General features: G+C 42.1%; 1 protein-coding gene across 1 annotated transcript in view; it reads left to right on the forward strand.

Annotated features, from left to right (window-relative positions):
* Positions 1-15496, forward strand: part of CUNH3orf52 (chromosome unknown C3orf52 homolog) — a 29973-nt gene extending 14477 nt beyond the window's left edge. Inside the window, exons 3-6 of the mRNA XM_013151847.3 lie at positions 933-1060; positions 7839-7909; positions 12736-12917; positions 13858-15496. Of these exons, the coding sequence (XP_013007301.2) occupies positions 933-1060; positions 7839-7909; positions 12736-12917; positions 13858-13862 (386 nt within the window). The 3' untranslated portion in view covers positions 13863-15496. The remainder of the gene's footprint in view (positions 1-932; positions 1061-7838; positions 7910-12735; positions 12918-13857) is intronic.
* The last annotated feature ends 2814 nt before the right edge of the window (positions 15497-18310 follow it).

An 18310-nucleotide genomic window follows, 5' to 3' on the forward strand; every position in this document is an offset into this window, starting at 1 on the left:
TGGCTGAGTAGTACTCCATTATCTAAGAAAATCTTCTTATCCATTTCTGGATTGATGGGCATTTAGGTTGTTTCCAAGATGTAACTATTACAAATTCTGCTGCTATAAACATGGGTGCACCCAATATCGCTGTGGTTCGGTGTTTTAAATTCTTCTGAAAAGATATCCAGAAGGGCAATAGCTGGGTCAAATGGGACCTCTAATTCTATTTGTTGTTGTTGTTGTTCTGAGAAATCTCCGTACTGATTTCCATAATGGTTGCATGAATCTACACACCCACCAACAGTGGAGAAGGGGTCTTTTTTTCCCCCACAACCCTGCCAGCATTTGTTATTGGTTGATTTCTTGATGATAGTCATTTTTTTCAGGAGTGAGATGGAATTTCTTTTGTTTTAATTTGCATCTTTTGAATGACCAATGATGTTGAACACTCTTTCATATATTTATTTGCCATTTGTATTTCTTCATCTGAGAAGTGTATATTCATTTCAGAAGCCCATTTTTGGATTGAGTCTTTGACTTTGGGGGAGTCTGATTTTTTTGAGTTCTTGATATGTTTTAGATGTAAATCTTTTGTCTGAGGGACAACTGGCTATGCTATTTCTCTGTGAGCTGTCTTTTCAGTCTGTTGGTGATTTCTTTTAATAAATGTGCTCTTGTTCTCTACTCCTTTCCTCTGGGTCTTCCTCCCGTCTGTATTTGGTTGTATACGAGGACCCTTTGACCACACAGACAAATCTTTTATCATAATGGAGGCTCTGGTCCTTCACTCTTTTACCCCATGGAAAAAGCTTATGCTTTCTTACCATGTCCAGACTTTAACCCTGATGAGTGTTCATGGCTATTTTTAAGTATAGTGGACAATAGAATACATAAGTTTAGTTTACACACACGTTCACTGCTATGTTTTATTTTTACTTCACTCTCTTTAGTAACGTACATTGATGAAGATGAAAATGAAGTAATTGAATTATCATCAAACAAAACATTTTTCATCATGCTGAAGATCCCAGAGGAGTGTGTTACTGAAGAGGAGTTGCCTCACCTGCTCACTAAAAGGGTAATTACGATTCACACGTCTTCACTGAGTTGTTTTTCTCTTTCTTCTTTTTCTTTTGATTATTGAGTTGTTAATATGAGATTATGAGTTCTGCCAGAACAATTGTTAAGAGCTTTAGAGCGAAGAGCTTCTATTCCATGTATGGATTTTAGTAGAAGATGCTTATAAAGGTATTTTCTGTGGTGAAACGCTGGAGGGAGAGCCCTGACCTCCAGCTCCGCGCACCCTGGAGATGTTCTCTCACTCTGGTGCTGTATTTGCTCAGCCTGTAGTATAATGTGATAGACAACACACTTCAGGGAGCTCACAATTCAAGGAGAGGTAACAAATAGCTATAAACAATGCACTGTGTCTGTTACTGAGCCGTGCAGAGTGTACTTTACAGTCTCACCGGAGGGGCATCTGAACGCCTAGGTGGGAGGCTTGTTGAAGGATACGATGGCCAGGATGAGTTTTGAAATGTGAGGTTAAAATGTTTTGTGTTAGCGTTGTGGGAGAGGAAGAGATCTGCCAATTAGTGCAGTACGCCTGAGCATGCTGGAAAGTGAGGCACCCTTTAACGCCAGGGTGACGTTAAAGAGGAGCGTAGGTGTTAGGTAATGCGAGTTTTCTCATTCATGGACAGGCACGGAAAGCATTTAATCAGCAGATCACGTGGTCAGATTTCATGTTAGTTTTTTTGGTGGGTGATAGTGTAGAAAGATCCAAGGAAGAGAGCAGTTAGAAGGTGTTATAGTGCTTTAGCTGAGAAGTGGGGAGGCGAATGAGGGCAGGGTCAGGGGACAGAGGGAAGATTCGGTGACACTTTAGGAGGTGTCCTCACTCAGCAGGCCTGAATGTCGGGCTGGATGGCAGCGAGGGAGGGCATGACTCAGGCTGCGGTTGGAGGACTGGGAAGATGGAGGGGGACATGCAGGGAATGAGCCTCTCATCAAAGTCCAGGCTCCTCAGCCAGACCTTGAGGACTGTGCACGGCAGTCATTACCTGGGCACAGACAGCACGGCTGACAGCCAGCTCCAGAAGATTTTGTACAAAGCCTAATTACCTTCATTTTCAATTTTACAAGCATGAAAGACTTTATTCTATAAAACAGGGTACATGTCTGATGGTAGGAGCAAAGGAAGTGAGTTTTATAGGTAGAAAAGAGTCTGAAGAAAGTAGAAAGCTAACAGTGGGTAAGTCATTTCAAAGTTACTTTCTTGTAAGAAGACGGCGGAGAAACAGCACAATTGAAAAATAATTGATTAACATTTCAAGCTGCCTTTGTTTTGTAGTAAGGGTTTTAAGGTGAAGGGAACTTCTATATCATGAATTGAAACTGGTTTGTTTGGGGAAATTTGTCTCACAAGGTCAGATAAACACTGTAGTTTGATAATATGGAATTTAAACTTCAGTGTTTTATCTTGATTTTTGGCTGGATCCGTTGAGTAGCTTAGCCCCAGACAATGATTCCCTTTAGTTTTTATTTAATGCTTTTCTCTTTTGATTATGTTTCTGGGTGGCAGCCTGACCATAATTTAGGACATTAACATTGTGTTTAGCATCCAGTTTTTAAGGTATCCTTTGTTGGTTATGATAACCTCATGTTTGTTTTAGCCAAAGAAGGACCATTTGATATTCAACAAATGGCTGCACACAGACATCCAAAACTTTTGAGAGGGTACAATGCACCAGAAAGATTGAGGTTATGACTGTCAGGAGGATTATACCAAGAGTTTCAGTTATGTTCCTTAGCCAGGGCGCCCATAAATCAAACCAACTAAAATCAAGTGGATCAAAGAATGATATGAACAAGGAGTCTACCCCTCTTACTTAAGTCACCTATTTGTTAATTTTTGCACCTGAGTCTCTATAACACCCAGTTATATACATGCACAAAAAGTGCTAACAACTTTCCTGATTTCTTTCTGTTCAGTTAGTAGTTAGTAGCTGGGTCATCTGGTATACCAGAACTGGGTTAAGTTAAAGCAGAGTGCTAACACAGAAGTAAGAGAGACCACTAGGACAATTTGAACCAACAGTTGCATTAGGGATGTTGAAGAGATCACTTAGAATCTATAAAGATTTAGGTTTGATAGGAAAGTGACAGTACTGTAGTGCCAACAAGTAGTTACCCCAGAAGCTACTGATTGTAGAGTTTTAAACACGGAATTATCCTTCACCATTAAAGAGATAGTCATAAACAAAGAAAAATTAAGAGAAGTAAAAGTCTTATTATGATAGGGAGATAATCATGATTGTTCCAATTATATTCTTGGCAGCCGCTATGATTGTCCTGATGACAATCTTGGAAAAAGCTGCTTACAGCATAAACTTAATTTTACTTGTTTATAGTTTGAATAGCTCTGGTTGTAGCATTAGGTGTTTTGGTGAACTCCGTATGTGGTTGTGTTAGTCAGCTTTGTTTTACTGCAATTGTTTGGCTGAGACAATTATCTTACAAGGAGGGGAGGGTTTGTTTTGACTCATGGTTTCAGGGTTTTTAGCCCATAGTTGCTTGATCTTATCCACAGCCTTGGAGCTCATAGTGACATAGTACATCTGTCAGGGAGTGTTCAGCAGAGAAAGCCGCTCACCTCATAGAGGCCAGGAAATGAAAGAAAGAAGGGGGTGCAGTTCCAGTATTCCCTTCAAGGATGCATCCCCATGACCAACTTCTTTGCACGAGGTCCCACCTCTTGATAGTGCCATGGAATGGTGCGCAAGTCTTTAGTAAATGGACCCTTGGGAAATCCTGAACCAAACCATAGCAATGATCTACATATTTGGCATGAGACTTGTCCTTTGAAACTTACATTTGTATCATTCATCAGCCTACTGCAGTTTAAGAACCAAGAATTTTTTGTTCTTAGTGAGAGACTTTTAGCCAGATACTGGAGAAAATGAGGAAAAGTTAGAATTTAGTCCAGTCTACAAGTGGATCATAAATACTCAAAAGTAGTGAACAGGTATACAAGCTAATAGCAGATATATTATGACTTTCTTCTGAAATATAATCTTTCTGTCCATGATGACTCCTGTTTTTACCCAAGGTAACCATGGTAAGACTAATTAGCTTGCAAAGTAATTATTTTATCTAAAATGAGCACTTAGGCTCTTTTAAAATTTGTTTTGCTGTAATTTGACAAGGAGTAGAGTTCTTAGGTCCAGGTTCTTAGGTCTAGGCACATTTTTAAATATGGCATTTCTAGGAAAGGCAATATTTCTAACTGTATCTTATCATAAAGAAAACACATTTTTATTGAACTAACTCAATGACCTTATTCTTATAAAAATAGGAATTCTTATAAAAATAGGAATACTCACCAGTAGTTTACAGATTCTGGAGAAATCAGGTAGGGAAAAACTAAAAGTTTTAACTTTTGTTTACAGAAGTATACCTTTCCAAATTGCTATAAACTATAGATAGCTTAAATGAAAAAAAAATTAATTCTGTGAATTCTGAGAACTGGTGTTGGCAGGCCTTGTGATACTGCTATTCCTCCAAGTTGCCTATACAACTGCCGTTTTCATCAGTGACTTGTTAGCAATGCAAATCAATAATCAAATACTTCTTCACAATATAAACTAAGCCTGGAGCCCCAAGAACCAAAACAATCAAAAGTGGGTGGCACCTGATGCAAAAAAGCAGAGCTCATTTTAAGAAGGACCTCCAGGGGTCAGGGGTGCCTGTTCTGTGTTTCTCAAGAGGTCTAAGGGTTATGAGCAGCCTCTTTCCTGGCTCCTAAATAGTTCCAGATCTGTCAAAGGATAAAACCGAAACAGGTTAAGATGATTGGCTCCTAAAGGTTTTACATCTCCCAACTGTGCCCAAGAATGGTGTCCAAACCTTTAAGTGAATGGACCTTGGGGAGACACTGACCCAAACATAGCATCTGTCTTCATTTCCAAAGCTGGACCACACTTCATTCCATGAAATGAAGTGTCCATTGGAGATTCTTTTGACAAGATCTGAGCAAGACCTGACACTTTTCTGCCACCGAATGGTTGAATGGAATGTGTCATGTCTATCTAGCTTTCATGTGGTTCCCTCAGAAACTTCTGAAGACAGTGACACCACATAGGTCATGTGAAATCCTCTGCATGAGAGATGGTGTCTTCTTTTATCACAGCGTTCGTGTCCTGTGATGATTACTCCAGCCTTCTCCTTTTCCGTGAACACTGTATCCGCAGTTTCCTTCCCACCTTTCCTCCCACCCACTTGCCTTACCAAAAGCACTGTGAGACTAGCTTCTTGTTACTTTACTCTTGCTTGCTTTTTAAATTGAAGGTTTACATTTGCTGAATAAAAATGACATTAGTAAGCAGCTACATTTATTTAAATATGTATCTATTGATAGAGACACATGTGAACAAAGTCTGCAGGTGTTTTTAGCTCATCGTTGTGCTGGGCTCTTCTTAGGTCATGCCTCGAAGTCATCATCTAGGTTCTAACTGTGATGCTGAAAAATGATTACATTGGTGGCTTTCCAATCATTGATAATTAGGGGGCGGAGAAAATTGTGAGCCTCACAGGTGGGTTAGACAAGGAGGAAGCCATCGGCTCCAACTTTGATGTGCAGCTCTGAGACCTCAGAATGTGGCTGAACAACTTGCCCCTGTTCTATCAGTTTGACCACATTAGACCCACAGCCGCAGCTGGTGTGGATTACAAAGAAGCAAGACAACAACACAGAGCAGGGAAAACCCTGGAATTCTTTTTCTAGAAATAGAAAATATTACATAAAATGTAATGCCTCAGTGGGAAAAACAAGAAATGTAATGCAATGGTGTTCAGCCACACATTCTGGGTTACTATGAAGTTAGGATTTGTATTTCTGATACATGATAGAAAGACCAATCAAAAGCCTGATGCAAGATTGTATAACAAAGTATCCGTTGCTTGTATTCAGAATGTACAATTAACTACTTCAGAGAGATAAGGGAAGGTAACAGATAATTCAAAGGCAAGAACTCTCAAGGAATTAAATGTATGTGAAGTAGCTCCAGGGGCTTAAGCCTGTGATCCTAGCCCTTGAGAGGTGAGGCAGGAGGATCACAATATGTTCAAGGCCAGCCTGGGCTATGTAATGAATTCAAGGCAAGCCTGAACTATATAGGGAGACTCTGTCTCAACAAATGAACAACAAAAATAGTGAATACATTATTTATTTAAAAAAAGAAAAAATTAAATACATGAAAAGAGCCTCAGCCTTACTAGTAAGCAAGGCAACACAAACAATATGAAATACAATTTTGCGTCTTTCAAATTGCAAAAACTTTGGAAGTCTTCTAAGAGTGTGAAAAATGCAACATTACTAAGAGAAAAGTAAAATGGAGAACGATTTTATACGATTTAGCTGAGTTGAAGATTACCTGGTCTTGAACCCAGCAAATTCATTCCTTGGTAGATCCCCAGGGAAACGCTTCCTCGTATGAGAAGCACAGTTCCTCAAAGGTGACTGCTTCTACCCACTTTGTGATAGGGATAGTTGGAAGCCATGCGTATGGTCAGCCGAAGGGAAGAGGTGAGTTGGTAGGATCATGTTATGGAATTTGTGAAGGCACTAGACCAAAGAAGCTTCACGGAAATGTGCCCTCTGTGTAAATTTTAAATATGTTTAAGTAGCAAATAGCAAGACTTGGAGGATTATGTAGCTTATGGCCCCTCTTGTTTTATTTATTTATTTATTTATTTATTTATTTTTTTTAATTTATTTTGAGACAGGGTCTTTCTTTCTTTCTTTCTTTCTTTCTTTCTTTCTTTCTTCTTCCTTCCTTCCTTCCTTATTTCCTTCTTTCTTTTTTAAAGGACGGGCCTCACTTCATCGTTCAGGCTGGCCTTAAGCCCACTGTGTATCCTATTCCCGCTAGCCTCACTCACGGCAGTCCTCCTGCCTCAGCATCCTAAGTGCTGGAATTACAGGAGTGTGCACCATGCCTGGCCTATGTAACCATTTTGTTTTTTGCTTCAGTGCAATATTCAATAAATTACATGAACTGGTCAGCACTATCTCATAGCATAGTTCTTGTGTTGAGATGGTCGCCCAACAGTACAATAGTGGGAGGTGCTCTGGGCATGTTTAAGGTAGATTAGGCTAAGCACAAGGTCTGGTAGTTGTGTGTATCACGTGTATTTCAACTTACAAAATTTTCATTGTGCAGTAGTTGTATTGAAACAGCAGATTGTAAATTAAGCAGCATCTGTTTGGTAAAATAAAAAGAGATGAAACCTTGGTGATGGAAATATAAGTGTCTTTTTTAAGAAAAATGATGTGTGCAGTATTTAATGCGTAAAATAAAACCTCTGTATCTTTGCAATGTGTCCCTTTGTCCCTTTGTCCAGAGGCAGCAATATAGAGTTGTGACTCAGTGTAGGTTTCTCTTTCAGTGAAGCTCTGGAGAGACAAGCAAGTGTTGAGTGTTACGTACCTGGCACTGAGTGGCCTGTGCCAATGTCCTGCCCCATTGCCACTTTTTGCCCCTTCCCCTGCCCATGGGGCCTGTGCGGGCTGTAGCTGCTGATCACCTACTCCTGTCACTACCGAAGCCACAAGGTGTCAGTGTGACCCGTAAGAGAAGTGGGATTTCCTAGCCTGGTTACTTAGTCCTTACGAATGAAGCTCTTGTAAGTGAGTGTTAACTTGAGCTTTGGTTTTGATATACATGCACCTTCCTGTATTAGGCAAGAGCCTCTAGAGAGATCAATTCCTGGCTCAAATGGAGAGTCTCCTTTTGCTTTGTCAGGTGATATGTAAAATGACTGTTAATAATCTGTACTTTTTTCCGTTTCTTTAGCTCACAGATGTGTACAGTACATCACCATCTCTGAGTCGTTATTTCATGTCGGTTGGAATAGTGGACTTCAGGTAAGAGTATGGACCATTATGCTTTGGTCTTTTTCTCTGGAAAAAGCATTGAACTACCCTAATCTCCCTGCTTACTGTTTACCTAGGAAGACTCTCCTGAGCTTCAGAGTGGGAAAAACAAATAATAGAACAACAGAGGCTCCATGCTAGAATGGCTTGGGTACAACCTAGCTTAACAACCTTATCTTATTTTACAAAGCTGTCCTCTCCGCTCATGCATTTCCCAAATCACAACATGAGTAGTCCAGGAAGAAGAAGCATGTGAAGCCAGTGGTAACTGCAGGATAGTGTCTTAGTTACTTTTCTTGTCACAGAACTGACTCCCAATACCCAACACCCACAATTTAAAGATTCACTTTGGATCACAGTTTGTAGAGGTTTCTCCCATGGTTTGCGAGTGCCAAGGCAGGAAGCATGGTGGAAGGGCCTGGGTTGAGGGGAGCTGCTCGTGAGATGGTAGATAGGAAGCAGAAGAAGGGAGGAGCTGAGGAGGGAGACAAACTGTTCCACAGGACATGTCCACTGACACTCTGCCTTCACCCAGACTCTGCTTTCAAACATTAAGCCAGCTAGCTGTACCACCCCCATAACCCAGCCACCTCCCCAAGCCCTGCCTATGATCACATGAAGCTTTCAGGGGACATCTAGATATAAAATCATAACAGACAAGATCAAAAAAGACCAGAAATTTACACATACAGTGTCAGGCTAGCATTTTCTATAGGCCCTGTTATGGTTTGTATCTAGATGCCCCCTGAAATCTCATGTAATCATAGATGGGGATTTTTGCAAGTGGTTGAATTAGGGTGTGTGCTGCTGGGATTAGGAGTGGGTCATTACTAAATTAGTCCATTGATTGTTCTAGCATAGTTCTGGGTGGGCATGATGGGAAGGACCACCTTAGGTGTGGGTGACACCACTCAAAATGCGGGTAGCCGGGAAGGGATAAAAGGGAGAGGCTTCTGCCGTGCCGCTTGGTACTGCTGCTGCTTCTTACTATTTCACTGCTTCTGCCTGCCCTGGCTGCCCCGAGCAGTTTCTCCTCTGTGATTCCGAAATGCCCTCCTCCCCAGTGCCTTACCACCCCGCTGTGGAGCCAGGTGATTATGGACTGAAACCCCTACAAACTGTTAGCTAAATAAACCTTTCCTCCTTTAACTTGGGGTGTTGCGTATTTTATCTCAACAGTTAGAAAAGTAACTAAGATAGGTCCTCAAGGCATATGCTACAAAGGTGACAGCCTCGACACTGTTTCTGATATAGAGAATGAAACCCCAGTCTACTATATGCCTGTTTGTAGTCTCTAAAATCAAAGAATGAATCTTAGGAACAACAAAAGTTAGCAGAAATATTTATTGAAAGAAAGAAAGCTTTTGTCTGAGAGAGACAGAAGGAGTCTCAAGTGGGTTGTCTAAGACTGTCTTTTTTAGGGGCCGTTAGATAGTAAAATCATGAGGTGAGACCAGTTCAAGCTGGGGAAAACCTGGGAACTCCAAAGGTGGATGGGCATGAGGTAGACAGAATTATGGTCAGCCAAAAAGATTACTCATTCAGGTACACTTGACGGAATCAGGGACAAATGGGGAAGTGAGTCACACAGCAAACTGGCATTCTTGTGGAGCAGTGACTCTTCCTATGCGGGCCGGGATGGTGGCTCCTGACTTCCTTAAAGTGACCACACCTGTTTAGAATATCAATCCCTTATGTTTATACTTAGGGTGTGGTTGCATTCATTTTGCCTTTTGTCTTGGGATCTTATTGGGTGCCAACCTAGATCCCCAATCTTCTAAAAGAGTGTACCGAGTATACTGCAGAGGTTAAATAAAAAGAGATACATTGTATGATTTTTTAGGGCTTTAGGAGAGTCGAAACCCTTTAGTTGAGCTCAAGACTCCGAGGGCTATGACAAAAAATCCTCTGGATTAGCCCACTTTTATTGGGACCAAGATAAAAGGTGGGGGAACTGCGGAAAGAACAGGAAATGAGCAGTACCTGGGGGGGGGGGTCACTTCAAAGACTTCCCAAGTAGTAGGTTAAGCCAATTTAGGAGAACTATTTATCTCCAATGTAGCATTTATGGTAGGATTGAGACTGCAGGATGAGATGCCTGCAGCTACAGTCTCTATATACATAATTAGTGTTGGAGACAAGGTGTCTTCAGCTGTGGCCTTATCTTGCCCTTTGAGCTATCTCTGGCCTCACAGGCCACGCTAGGCCTCAGCCAGGACCAGTGATTCATAGAGGTTCACTTACTGTGAATCAGCTCCCATCCATCACCAGGCAAGGGGCTGAGGTCTAGGACAGACTCACAGATAAACATAGAAAGCCAATCAGTAAAATTTAAATCCTGCTCAGAGCAGCTTCATAGTGGTCTCCAACAGAATCTGGCCCTCAGTGGGAGGTGTCTGTCTCCTCCAAGGTCACAAGGTTTCTGGTGCCCGATTCTTGAGGGCCTAGCCCTGTCTGACTGCCTGTAATATTTCTACCTAACTCAGCTGCCTGTAACAGGTCCTTTAATCACAAAACAAGGAGAAAAAGCACAACCAGAGTGTATGCACTGTATTAGTCACTTTCCCATTGCTGAAGCAAAATAGCTGACATTCACTACTTGAAGGAACGGGAGTTTACTTTGGCTCATGGTTACAGTCCGTGGCCAATTGGTTCCATGGGAGAAGTGGCCTGATGGGGAAAAGATGCTTGGCTGGTGGCAGTCAGCAAGTAGGGAAAGAAGAGGAGCTGGGAACAAACACACTCTTCCAGGTCTCTCTCTCAGTGACTTGCCCCCACCAGGGCCAGCTCCTAGCAGCTTTAGAGACACCATGATCCAGTCACCTTGCAGACACTTGAGGTATTTAGGGGATGTTTTATATCTAAGCCATCAGATTCTCTTTACTCTCTCCCCTTGACCTCACATCCAGTTCAAAGATTATGAAAGAGATGAGCAAGAAAGATCCTGAGAACCCTTAGGGTCTAAGAATCCAGCCCTATGCAGAGGGTCAAGAGGAACTGCGGGTATGGGACAGGGGCAGAAAAACTCAGCAGAAAAATGAGTGAAATGAGGTAGAAACCAGGCCAAAACAGTGTCGGAGAATCTGCTTTAAAATGTTATTTGACAGAAGACTCCCCCAACACTTTATTTTTGTAAATAAAGAAATTTCCTCTAAAAATATTTTCTTTAAAAGTCCACTCAGGGTGTCTAAAATATTTACTCAAGAAATGAAAGCCTTCCTTTCCAGAAGGACACTGTTGCATGTAGCAAGAGACAGCCACATCTCTGGGATTTTATGTCCCCAAAGGGGTCCTGACTTTCATCTTGGAAGGACTCTGGACCATTCTCTTTGACTTAACAGTTGCTAGTGTGTGTTAGCGGGGCAGCTGCTGTGGTGAAGCCTACAGCATTTAATGCTTTCCAGATATTTTTCCTTCTCCCTTCTAAATTAAGCCATATGCAGATTTACCCAGTGACCTGGCATGAGAGGGACAGGGAGCAGGTAGCCAGGCTGGGTTGGCAACCTGATCTTCTCGTTCAGCTTCTGGCCCGATCTTCTGGAGGTCCAACCTTGGCCCTTTTTGTTAGCCTTTGACAGTGGGCGTGCAGAGTGGCTGCCTGTCAACATGTTGACCATCATTGGCAAATATTAAAGGAAATAATCCAGAGAATAAATAATGTCACCTGCAAACTAGTGTAGCTGAATTGAAGTTTGTTTTCTGGGGTGCCGTTAGAACCCAGAGCCTTGTGCATGGTAGGCAAGCACTTCACCACTGAGAGTTTGAAAGTGATTGTTTTTAGTCTGTTGTTAGTGGAATCTTTGCATCTGTATGTTTCTTTAGAGCTTAAGTCTATGTTATTCGTTTGATTCAGAGAGTTTGACGCATTTCTTGGCCGAAGTAGACAAAATTGTTAACCACGGCATAAAACGTGATTATTGTAGCCTATGGTCACAAGAGGGAGCTGTTTGGTTTTTCTTAGCAGAGAAAATGATCTGGTTCACTGCTAATGGGAACAGAGAATCCATCAAACTTGTCTTTAGTGTGGTGGTCTCACCTGGAACCTCCTGACAGTTATTTTACTGTTGGTCCTTAATCTGGGTCATCTTGATAATAGAATAACCAAAAATCCTAAATGCAGAGGTCGCATTTAAAGGACATCATAAGGTTCTAAATAACGAACGACAGACCTATGATTATTTTTACTCTGAAAAGGGGAAAAAAATACGCTCTAAGAAGAAAGAGTTAGGGTTTCTTCAAACTTAGTGTTTCCTGGGGTCCCACTACTGACAATTAAAGACATTGGTCATCCTGCTTGGGGGCCTGTGGAACTGGAAATGAGACAGAAAAATTTCTCATTTTGAAAACAATCATAGGAAGTACGATTTGTGGTCGTTGCACAGATGGTCTCGGGAATTCAGAAATTCTCACCCAGCCCATGGTGAGGTGTTTTGGGCTCTCCCATAAAGCTTTTCTGGGTTAGATAGAGAACTGGTTATACTGAATAGCTCGGGCTTGCATTTGCAGGAGGAGCTTTGTTGGGAGCAGTTGGATAGGAGGAAAGGGCAGGCTTTACTGGCTGCTTCAGATGATCAGTGACTGGGCTGGTGTTCGGATAGGTGACCTTCTTTGATAGTGCCAGCCCCGTGGCTTTCCCATTGGACCTCCTCTAAGGGGGAGGGAGGGGAGGGAGGAGGCTATGTTGATGGAACCAGAGTGGCAGATTCTTCAAGACAGAAAATGTGCAGTAAACAAATGCCATTGCTAAAGCTAATTTCCTGAGTTTCAATGTGGTGTTGTTGACAGAGTATAATCTCTCTGTTTGTTTTGACTTCCAGTGGTGAAAATTCCACGGTCACCTATCACCTGCGGTTTGGAGTTCCCTTGGAAGACGACGGCTTTATGAAGTACATGATGAGTGAGGAGCTGGTGCTGGGAGTTCTGCTGCAGGACTTCCACGATCAGAGCGAACCTAGCTGTGCAGGGCTGGGGCTGGACCCAGAATCTCTCGTGCTCTATGGTAGGTAGAGAAAGTAGGGTATCAGAGTGGGGACAGCAAGCCAGTGAACAGATTGAGCACAGATGGCTTGGTTTGGCAACTTTGGGTGGCTTGTTCCATGCTGTGGAGGACACACAGTTCCTTACAGCCATGTAAGCAAAGAGAGCAGGTGGAAAATATTACGGAAAAAATAAAGCGTAAAGGAGGCCTGCTGCAGACAAGGTGGGCTTTCAGGGAGCTTCCAAGGCCCTGCATCAGCACCTTCACCTTCCGCAGCCAGCCCGACCATCTCCCTCATCAGAGGTGTCATGGAGGAAGGCGTGGCGCTGCACACCTGTGATCTCAGCTGCTCCCAAAGCTGAGGCAGGAGGACCGAATTCAAGGTCAGCGCAGGAAATTTAGCAAGTCCTATCTCATAACGAAAATTAAAATGTAGTTAAGAGGCAGAGTGCCTCTGGATTCAATCCCTAGGTACCACACAAACAACAAGAACAAAAACTTATAGTATACTGTATGGTTTAAAATACTGACATTGTATAGGGCTTTTGTGGGGGGGGTACTGGGATTTGAACTCACAACCTCACACTTGCCAGGCAGGTGCTGTGCTGCTGAGCTAAATCCCTGCCCCATTTTATAGGTATTTTTTTTATTAGATTACAAAAAAAAGAGTTGGATGTTAAAATTTTCTAAGTGTCCATAAGACCACATGAACATGTTCTTTACCATGAATTATATCAAAACAAGTAAGCAAACTTGTAACAAATACTATTTTCCTTTTGAAAACTTCCCAGTGTGTGTGTGTGCTGACTGAAGGTAAACTTTCACAGTTCAGAACTGACAAACATTTCAGCTTTACCTAAGATTTATCTTCAACCCAACAAATCAGACAAAATATAAATGTTTAAAATAATCTTGATTTTTAAAATGAGTGACTTTTGTTCATCTGTGTTTTGTTTTTTAGAATGAAGCGGTGGAGGCCACTCTACGTCAGAAAGTTGTGCTCCACTGAGTTTGGAGTGGAAGAGAATTCATTCTGTACTGGGACCAGAGGGCGGAGCCTGTCTTTCTTCCAGATTTGCAGAGATCCAGTCTGTCTCCAGTCCAGCAAGGCACCTGTGGAGACCTTTCCAGCTGGCTCCAGTCCTGACAGAGCAGGAAGCCAGAGTGCGTGGGGCAGGTGAAGTGAGCCAGGCCCCACACAGGACATCCCCATGTCCTTGAGACTCTGACTGTCTCCACTCTTGTAGGGACCTTTTGTTTCTCTTTTGCACAGGGTGATGCAGCAGTGCCTTGGCTTAGGCAGGATTCTGGTAGCCCATGCTGGTGGACAGGGACAACAGACAGCCAGGTGAGGGAGAGCGGAGCCAATTCCTAACATCCCCCTTGTGCTTCCCATATTGGTGTATGTGTGCTTTGTGGTACTCAGGATCCAGCCCAGGGGTGCTCTCCCACTGAAATATATTCCCATCTGTCACCCTCCACTCCTTTAAAAATTTTGAGATGTCGTCTCACTAAATTACCCTGGCTGGATGTGAACTTGTAATCCTCCTGCGCAGCCTCCTCAGGGCTAGAAATTACAGGCCTGCCCATGGAGCCCAGCCCTACCATTGTATCTGATCTACCTCTGAGCCAGGAAAAGGATGGTGTCAAGAACAGGAAGGGACTTTCCAAAACCTAAACAGCTGTGCTTTGTGTTTGTATTATCACTTTCATGATAATACAAACCAGCCTTGGATACACCATCCAGTGTTACTGTGAAAAAAAAAATTGGAATATATGTATATTTGAAACAAAGATAGTAATTATCTTGCTTCTTCTTATGTTCCTTGAGCTCCTGAACACTTCCTTTGGAAATATGGGTCCTTTTGAGTTTTAAACATGCCTTCATCCTTTAGGATTGTTACCCCACCTCTGTATTTATAAACTTCCATCAGAGAATCATGAAGATCGCTTAGTTTCTGCCTCTGATACCACCCGTGACTATGTCCTGCCCAGTGTTGGTAACTCCCTGGAGGACTCAGTGTCCTTGAGTGTTCAGTATGTGTCTCATTACTGGTTGTGAGACAGGAAGAACCTTTTGAAATAAACTGTTGGAAGCCTGTGTCTGATAATTTCAGGGTTGGGAGGAACATTACTGACTGTATCAGTCATTGGTAGATGCAACATTGTCGGTTCTGAGGGAATAGTATTTATGTTGTTGTTAAAATTCCCTTGCTGTAAATTTTCCAGATGAATTTTATGCTCATAAAATGAGAGATTCCCTAGTCCTTGTATCAAATAAAATTTGACGTGGGTGAAAGTCAGTGAGAGGCAGCGGTATGCAGCTGTGTGTTGGTATGGATTTGACTTGAGCTCTTTATGACTCAGTTCTGAATAATGTGAATTTGCTGTCTCATTTAAGTAGAAGATACATGTATTGTAACTTGTTTCATTGTAAGGACAGTTCCCTAAACTAGTAAATTTCTCTTCCTTTGTATTTTTTACATATCAGAAGTGAACCTTAGCATGTCTGCACTGTATAGAAAATAATGAAGATGTTTAATGGAGATTGATTTAAAACATTTATAATAAAGTATTTTTGCATCTGGGTGCCGCATTCACCTTTGGTGTGTTTGTGCTGTGTGGAGTCTCCAGGGCCATGTTTTGGGCTGGTATTTTCCTGGGATTAGAAGTGATCTTCTTATGTCCTGAGGATAGCTTCCTCTTCTGTATGAATGAGGTAGAGCCGGGTTTGGTTGGGGTGAGCCATATCTTCCTGTCAAGGCTTGATTCTAGATGTCTCTTCCAAGCCTCCTGCAGTCACAGGTGGGGCTTTTCCAGAGGTGCCTGATCTACAGTGTGTGATGCTGGAATTGATTCATGGTACAATCTAGGCCAAGGACACTGGGATTAAGGATATGAGTGCTACCTACCCTAAGTAGCCTAGATAAGGCATCAGGGACAGAAAGATCTATGGTTGTCCCTGGACGACTGTTTTTGCTGTCTTTTGCCCACAATGAACTGTTTTTCCTCTGTGATGTCACTCTCCATGTGCCACTTCGCCTTCGAGCTAGACAACTATGGATTGAAACCTCTATGAACTGTAAGCCAAAAAATTTTTTCCTTCTTTAATGTTGGGTGAAAACAGGAGGAAGCCATCCTCTCTCTTTGAGTGCCCACTCCAGAAGGATCAGGAACCTAAAAGGGCTAGAAAGATGATGTTGTCTGTGTCTGGAGACAGCGTCTGATTTTGTTCTTTTCTGCTCCTTTAAAAAGCACCGAATTGCGAGTACCTTGCCTTGGGTTTTGGCATAGGGAGGACTTTTTGATCCAACTGACATGAAAAGAACTAATTTGTGTGCCTAAAGCATTTTGAAATGTTTGAAAAAAATATACTTGCATATCTTATACTTTGTTTTGCCACAGGAGATAAATTTACTGGTCATCAGTCATCTTAATGATTAATAAATCCCTGGTACACAGTAATGTTTCAATAAATATCTGTTAAAAAAAGTTTAAAATGAAAAACTTCTTTCTGGAAGTCACTTCAATATAGACAGGGTGGCAGAAACACGTTTCTGTTTCTGCCAACAGAAATTCTAGCCACACATATCCAGTAATTTCTGCTTTCTCTTTAATTTAATTTTGTTGTACAGATTTTTAAAAGTTCTTTTCATGGTACTAGACATTGAATACAGGGCCGTGAGTATACTATAAAAGATTTACCACTGAGCTACAACCCCAGTCTTTAAGTGATGTGTGTCATGACAGGTTATAGAGGATACCAGATCAGAAGAAAGCAGTAAGAAAGGAAGATGTTATTATAACTGTTATTATTTGGAAATCAGGACCTGCACAGATAAAACAGGGAATAGATGGGAAAATATACCCAACAGTTACCTGGCACACCTCTGTAATTCCAGCTTTCTAGAAAGCCGAGGCAGGAGGATCACAATTTCAAGCCCATTCTGAGCACCTCTGTGCTTGGTGAGACCCTGTCTCAAAATAAAGAAGGGTTGGGATTGCAGCTCAGTGTAAATGCCCTGGGTTTAATCCTCAATACAAAACGAAACAAAGGGGCTGAGGATTTAGCCCAGCGGCATAAACTCCTGCCTTGCAAGCAGGCAGTCATGAGTTCAATCCCCATAAAAACGAAAAAGACAAAAAAAAAAAAAAAAAAAAAGAAACAAAGCAAGACAAACAGCTCTACCCACCCCTCATTTAACACCAAGATTTAAGTGAGTGTAAAATTCAAGACAAACTGTAGGCTGGGGGAGGCCAGAGAAAGAGTGTAATTTGGCTGGAGAGTGCCTTACATAGGGGGTTTAACTCAAGCGGAGCTTGACTTACTGGTGGGATTTGAACAGCAGATTTGTCTGCCTTTGCATGTATTCGTGTGTTCACAGGATGAAGTTTAGTCTCTTCTCTTGGTCCCCTAAGTGAACTCCTTCTTTGAACTCCTGCCGTATTCAGCGTGTGGTCAGCATAGACAAAATTGAAAAAAATAGCACTAGAGATGTAGCCCAGTGGTACAGAGCTTGCCTAGGACGCTCAGGCCTTGTGTTCAATCACCAGTGCAGTAACTAACAGGCAAACAAACAAGAAAAATGGTAGCCCAGAGTCCTTCCTTCTCTCTCATTACTGTTTAATTTCATGATTTAAATCAGGCAATTCATCTTATCACTGGTAGCTTTATTAGAAATCATTGACTCGGCATCAGAACATAGCCCTGTCATCTTACAGCCAGAACACTAATCCTGGAGAGTGAGAAGGACCAGGTAGAGTCCTATAGTTTTAGAGGACAAAACCCACTACTAGGCAATCACACATATGAATGGCCACATGGTCAGGCTCAGCTCATGACTAGTTGACATCTATAAATCTGAAGGAGCACAGATGGTTGGAGGAAGCAGTGAATTGACAAATATGGCTATGAAACTCTCCGCTGAAAACCACTCAACACTTCCCCCAAGTACTTGCAAAAGAATCATCAAGGAAAGTGCAAGCCATTTGCACTGGTCTCATAAACATTTGGCAAAACAGAGTCCACTTAGTTGAAGTGGACTTTCTGAATTTCAGAGCCTAGATTGGAAAAGCATAGAAGCAGACAAAGAGAAGTAGCACTTCCTTTTTTCTCTATGGGTTCCTGGGGCACCCTAGAGACACACCTCTTCTGTCCTGCCCTTCCCCCTGAAGTATGTGAAGGGCCTGTCCCTCAGGTTTGTTAGAATAATGCCAGCATTTCAACTCATTGTCAGAAGTAGGATTTCCCACCCTCATTTCATTTCAAAAAAGTATTTATCTACAGACTGAGAGCTTATTTATAGTTCCTAGCGTGAACGTAAATGGAAACCACAGAGCCTGCAGTGGCCTCACATGCTGCACCTCTGCATTTGAGCTGTGTATGTGCAAAGCCGAGTGTGGGAGAGGAAAAC

This window comes from Cavia porcellus, unplaced genomic scaffold (genome assembly GCF_034190915.1).
Source record: "Cavia porcellus strain 051 isolate PalLab524CR breed Dunkin Hartley unplaced genomic scaffold, mCavPor4.1 scaffold_15, whole genome shotgun sequence".
Taxonomy (NCBI): domain Eukaryota; kingdom Metazoa; phylum Chordata; class Mammalia; order Rodentia; family Caviidae; genus Cavia; species Cavia porcellus.